At 38.6% G+C, this 6994-nt stretch overlaps 1 protein-coding gene and 1 pseudogene across 4 annotated transcripts in view; both read left to right on the top strand.

Moving 5' to 3' along the window:
- The window catches only part of LOC115226186 (cytospin-A), a 193900-nt gene extending 187592 nt beyond the window's left edge, over positions 1 to 6308 (top strand). For all 4 annotated transcript variants that reach the window (XM_036514995.1, XM_029797190.2, XM_029797192.2 and 1 more), the window contains 2 exons: positions 1097 to 1156; positions 4786 to 6308. In XM_036514995.1, coding sequence (XP_036370888.1) covers positions 1097 to 1156; positions 4786 to 4887 — 162 coding nt within the window. In that variant the 3' untranslated portion in view covers positions 4888 to 6308. The remainder of the gene's footprint in view (positions 1 to 1096; positions 1157 to 4785) is intronic.
- LOC115226262 lies at positions 3812 to 3930 on the top strand (annotated as a pseudogene).
- Positions 6309 to 6994: the final 686 nt, after the last annotated feature.

Raw genomic sequence — 6994 nt, 5'->3', positions numbered from 1 at the left:
CGTCCAACCCATGCCAGCATGGAAAGCGGACGTTAAACGATGATGATGATACACACATATAAACAACTTACTGTAAATAAAATTAAGGGTGTGTAGCATCGCATTAATGGACACACAGACAGACAGAAGGTCATGAGTTATCGGCCAGAGGATTAAGCACAGCACGAAATTACATTTGACCTCCTGACTGATAACAGACGAGAAGTCAGGGACCTTCTGTGCCTGTTTTCCAAAGTTCATCTGTGCATTTACTATACATTATACACACAGACACGGAAGCTTCTTTCAGTTTCCTTCTACCAAATCCACTCCCAAGGCTTTGGTTGGCCCACGGTTATTGTAGAAGATACTTGCTCAAGGTGGCACACAGTGAGACTGGACCCAGAGCTATGGCTACGATATCTACATGTGTGTGTACATCGTTATCGTCATCATTGTTTTTTATGCCCATTTTACCATGTTTACATGGGGCAGGTTTTCTACTGACAGTTGGCCCCTTTCTGTTGCCAACCCTCAAGATGATCTTCACTCAAGACCTGACATGTTTTCACTGATTGGAAACAGGTGACACCACTTGTATACAGTTCACAATTTTCACACACACACATTCTTAATAACAATATTTTTTTCTTTACAATAAGAATAATTTTTGTTTCTCATCAAAAATCTTAAATTTCAGTCTCCATTGTCGAAACAGTCACAATTTAATTCATCTCCCTCAAAGTTCCTAAGTTCTTGCGATGGTCAGTACTGGTGACATGTAAGAGGCACTCGTGCCACTCACACATTAGAGGCACCCACTACACTTTTAGAGTGGTTGGCACTAGGAAGGGCATCCAGTCATAGAAACGAAGCCAAGATCAGACTGGAGCTTCATCATCATCATTGTTCAACCGTGGTCGAGACAATGGAATTTACTATAGCATTACAGAGGTCCTGTTGCTGGATGCCTGTATCCCTGGAGATTACATCAGGATAGGAGAGTGTCCGCCCTCTGGTATCGTGAGTCTGACCCCTGCCAGTATGGAAAATGAACATTAAATGATGATGAGGTGGATGGATGTATTCAATTCTAAAAGCAATTTCTATCTTTCAGCGGAGAAACTTCACGTTGTCCTTTGCTGCGGCCGAGTCTGTTGGGATTACATCAAATCTTGTGAGTATCTGCAACTCTCTACCTTCAAACTCTCACCCACCTCCTCTACGTCTTCACAATGTTGTTCTTCTTCTCTGAGACACTGGACTCAATACCTTAACACAATGCACTTCTATACTCTCTTTTATTGATTTCAGTCAGTGAACTGTGGCCAAGCTGGAGCACTGCCACGAAGGCTTTTAGTCCTCACCCACCTCACTAGATATTTCCATCTGGTTTTTATAATTACTGATCTACATTTTTTGTATTTTTACATAAGGGACGCCACACTGGGTAAACATAGACACTTGCACACATGCACACAATGATGGCCTTCTTTCACAAGGCTTTGGTTGATGTAATGGGACTGAACCCGGAACGATATCTTTGGCAAGCAGATTTCTCACCACAAAGCCATACATGCACTTATACAAATGTTTATGTATTATTCCTAAACAAGAATGCTGTTGACGGTGACTTCGAAGTTTCTACCAGCTAAGCCATCATCTGATGATGGCTTAACTGGCCGAAACTCTGAAATCACTGTCAACAATGTTCTTGTAGGAGAATAATAAATTCGTCCTCTACAAAAGTACAGAGTAACCCATCAGATTAATGTAAAAATTGTTTTTACTATAACTTAAAAACACATATATATATATATATATATATATATATATATATATACACACATACATACATATATATATATACACATACATACATATATATAACTTACAAAATAAGGGGAAAAAAAAAAAATTCTAATGCCAAATATGCCGAAAAAAGACAAAATTGTCAATAACCATTATAATTATAATGTTATTGACAATTTTGTCTTTTTTCGGCATATTTGGCATTAGAATTTTTTTTTTGCCCTTATTTTGTAAATTATTTATAAATTTAACGTTTAAAGGTATTTTGAGAAAAATTTTTTTTTCGAAAAAAATTTTATCCTACATTAGTTATACATATATATAAATATATTACGAAGATGTACTCACATAGCAAGTAATTTGATCTGAGATCGTGTGCTGAAACGAAAACAATTGCAGCGTGGAAGGTGTTTATAAGCCATTTAAGAAACACACAAAAGCCGTTCGATTCATATATATGTTTATATAGAGGTAATTATGTGGATAAACAAATTAGATATCATTCATTCATTCATTTAGCGTCCGTTTTCCATGCTAGCATGGGTTGGACGGTTCAACTGGGGTCTGGGGAGCCCGAAGGCTGCACCAGGCCAGTCGGATCTGGCAGTGTTTCTACAGCTGGATGCCCTTCCTAACGCCAACCACTCCGAGAGTGTAGTGGGTGATTTTATGTGCCACCGACACAGGTGCCAGACGAGGCTGGCAGATGGTCACGCTCGAATGGTGTTTTTTATGTGCCACCGACACAGGTGCCAGACGATGCTGGCAGACGGCCACGCTCGGATGGTGTTTTTTATGTGCCACCGACACAGGTGCCAGACGAGGCTGGCGAACGGCCACGCTCGGATGGTGTTTTTTATGTGCCACCGACACAGGTGCCAGACGAGGCTGACCCATACCAACCTACTTGTCAGAATTTAATATATTTAACATATCTGTTTATCTGCATAATTACCTCTACACTGACTCCATTTGATCCCTCTTATAGTTCTTCTTTACCCCATGGAATCAATCCCTTGTAAAGACAGAATCTAAGTTTGTGTCTTTTGAGCACGACTGCCTTGTATATGGAAAATGTCTGGATCTCCTCTATGGATTCTGTGTATGTATGTATGTGTGTGTGTGTATATATATATATAATTATTATTTGAGGGAATATTATTCCTAACTTACAGGGAAAAATTCAATTTAGAAATACTAAATCAAATTTCACAAAATATAATATATATATAAAATATTAGAAAAAAACACCTTTTATCAATTCAAAATGGACAATTAAATTACACAATCTAGAAAATTACATATAATAGAAATATTAAAATTAAAATAACAATAATATACCTATGATTAAGTAAATTGCAAAATAATAATAAAAACGTATGTATTTGGTGTATTATTGTTATTTTATTTTTAATATTTCTATTATATGTAATTTTCTAGATGGTGTAATTTAATTGTTCATTTTGAATTGATAAAAGGTGGGGTTTTTTTCTAATTTATATACATATATCCCTCTCTCTCTTTTGGAGAGGCACTGAGCAGCTATACGCACACATACACACATGGCAGTAACTTCCACCTACCGAATTCAATGACAAAGCTCCGGTCGGCTCGGGGCTATAGCAGAAGACACGTACCCAAAGTGCCACGCAGTGGGACTGAACCCCCAAAAAAATTTCAATGGAGGCAATACCAGCGGAATAGAATACTCAATATATATGTGTACTTTCATTGGACATATAAAGTTCCAGATAATACAGTATTAAAACCGACCCCCCAACAAGTATATGAACATATATATATTTAATATTTAAGATGGAACATATTTTCGTATATTAGTATGTCCTGTTAATGTTGTATAGTCTCAAATTTTCCACTGGACTCTGTGTTGTTACTTGTGAATCTTTATTACCTTGTATCGAGCATTTTTGAATATTTTTAAATAACTACAAGTTTTTATATCATATCGACATTTTATATCTATTTGTATATCTATTTATATATTTATAATGCCAACATAGCTTACGGCCATATCACTTTGAAAACACCGGTTCTCGTCCGATCACTGAAGTTAAGCAAAGTCAAGCCTAGTTACAGCTTAGATGGGTGACCGCTTGGGAAACCTTGGTGCTGTAAACGAAAAGGTGGCGAGCTGGCAGAAACGTTAGCACGCCGGGTGAAATGCGTAGCCGTATTTCATCTGCCATTACGTTCTGAGTTCAAATTCCGCCGAGGTCAACTTTGCCTTTCATCCTTTTGGGGTCGATAAATTAAGTACCAGTTACGCACTGGGGTCGATGTAATCAACTTAATACCTATGTCTGTCCTTGTTTATCCCTTCTGTGTTTAGCCCCTTGTGGGTAATAAAGAAACATATATTTATAATGCCAACGTATTTTAAATATTGAATATTTGTAAGTTCATATACTTGTGTGTTTTCGTGCTGTGTTATCAGGAACTTTATATTGATTTATTAATGCCCAATGAAATTGCACACATATATATTGAATGTTCTACTGGATAATAGGTCATGTTCCTCTAGTTTTCTGCTGGTATTGCCTCCACTGAAATTATAAATTGGAACTTAGCTCAATTAGAGCACAGTTATGAGGATAAACAAATTAAATACATTAAATATAATTTTTTATGTTTAATATACTTGATGTATCCAATTTTTCCTACCCACATTCATTATTATTCGCAGTTTCATTTGTTTCTTGAATTTGTTGATTAGAATTTTGTGAACGTACCAACAGCTTGTTCATTTATATAAAACAGATGTTTTTGGGGGTCTTGTTTACAAGAGGAGAACATATTACCTGTATGCCTGCTCAACCTGGCCCCTCTTATTGCATTTCTTTACCTTGTGGAATGATCCCCTGTAAAGACATCGGAGTCTAAGCCTGAATCTTCTCTACGGAGAATGTCTGGATCTCGTCTGTGGACGATATTTGTGTGTGTGTGTGTGTAATGAATGCTGTTTTCTCTTTGCAGAATATCAACGACATGGTCGCTATGGAACGTCCCGACTGGCAAGCTGTGATAGCTTACGTAACAGCAATTTACAAACATTTTGAAGTCGATGGGAAATCATAACCAACAACACATCTTCGTTGATGGACGATGCCGGGTTCTCTATATGGGGACATGGACACACCCCTATATACACACACACAGACATATATACACGTGTGCGTTGGGGGGGAGGGTCGGTATATGATAAATTTCTGACACGGGTGTATGTTGGTATGAGTATATGTATGTGTGTGTGTGTGTGTGTGTGTGTGAAAGGTTGCTGCAGTATGGTCTGGGGAGTGGCCCAGTGAAATACTACTACCACCACTACTACTATATGAACTGTGTAAAGAGAAGATACCCTGGACACCCCAATCAACAGAACTACCCTGGGACTCCCAGCACCCACCCACCCCCACTGACTTTCTCTTAGCGAAATGAAGACATTTACTCTCAGTCGTGGATTGCCATATGTGGATACACACACATTTGTATATGTGTATATATATATTCATGGGTGTGAGTATATATGAATATATGTATATTCATATATACACACACGTGTGTGTGTATATATATATATATATATATATATATATATATATATACACATATGGCTCAGTAAGCCATTGCAGCTGACCAACTGTGACACAAATTTCCAGACAGCAAAGTAAACCCTAGCATCTCTAGTGTCCTATCCCAGTTGCACTGAAGTGGACACATCATCATCATCAATATCATCACCACCACAATCATCATCATAATCATCACCATCATTATGACTTATAGTTGCTGGTACGGTGGAGGGTGTCTCCTTTTTTTCCTTTTTTTTTCTTTTCTTTGTATCTAAAAGGCACCCTTTACAGTCCTTTGCGGTAAGGGTTCAAATCTTATCCTATGATTTTGGATTCTCTCTCCCCATCTCTTCTCTCTCAGTTTATGAAACGAAGCATTATGTTGTTCTTGTTGCTATTGTTGTTGTTATTTTATAAAACCATCCGCTTGCTGCACAAAATGTTTTCTGCTCTTTCTTCCTGGATCTTCTCAACCAAAATTCTGAGTTCAAATCCCACTCAGATCAGCTTTTCCTCTCGTTCTTTTGCTGTTTATGAAATAAAGTACCAGCTGAGCACCTTCAAAATTGTTAGGGCCTCTGCCGAAATTTAGGGCAAAATGCTTAGCAGCAGTCAGTCTTCACGTACTGAGTTCCCCTCCCCCACCCCATCCCGAAATTGCTGGCCTTGTGCCAAAATTTGAAACCGTCATCATTATTATTATTAAATATATTCTGCCAAGGTGGACTTTGCCTTTCATTCTTTCAGGGTGCAATGAATTAAATATCAGTCATGTGCTGGGGGTTGATGTCATAATCTAACTCCCTCCCCCAAAATTGCAGCCCTTTTGCTTCGAATAGAAAGGGTTATTATTCATAGGTCGCAAGCTGGGTGAAATGCTTAGCAATATCTCGGCTGTCTTCACGTTCTGAGTTCAAATGCTGCTGGGGTCAACTTTGCCTTTCATCCTTTCAGGGCCGATGTAATCGACCGATCCCCTTCCCCCAAAATTTCAGGCCTTTTACCTATAACAGAAAGGATTATTATTATTATTAAGGCAGCAAGCTGGCAGAATTGTTAATGTTCCAGTGAAAATGTTTAGCAGAATTCCTTTTGGTTTTTATATTCCGAGTTCAAATTCCACCCAGGTCAACTTTGCCTTTCTTCCTTTCAGGGGGTCAATAAAATCAGTATCAGTTGATCACTGGGAGATCAATGATATCGACCTACCTGCTTCCCCTAAAATTGCTGGCTTTGTGCTAAAATTTGAAACCATCCAGTTGTGGCAGTTGTCTTTTGTGTGTGGGGCAAGTCCCGAATGCGTTCATAAAGGTCCATTTCATGAGTAGAAGGGGCAGCAAGTATGGGTTGGTGGGGCTTGGGGTTAAGCTGGATTAGTGGAGCACCCAGGGAGCTGCCTATCAGTTTGTCTCCTCGTTTTCGTCACCTACATCTTCTCTTCCAACCATGCCAGCTCCACCAGACTTTGTCCATTCCATCAACTGTACTCCCTCCTGCCTTCCTTCGCTCTTAATTTTTGGAACCTTGTGGACCTCACTTTTGTTTTCTCTTAATTTGGGATCAGGTGTTAATGGTTGTATGGCAGGGTGATGTATTTTAATTGCGGCTTTTAA

The sequence above is a fragment of the Octopus sinensis genome, linkage group LG29, assembly GCF_006345805.1.
Source record: "Octopus sinensis linkage group LG29, ASM634580v1, whole genome shotgun sequence".
NCBI lineage: Eukaryota > Metazoa > Mollusca > Cephalopoda > Octopoda > Octopodidae > Octopus > Octopus sinensis.
The sequence above is the reverse complement of the archived record's forward strand: the minus strand, read 5'-3'. Positions and strand labels throughout refer to the sequence as shown.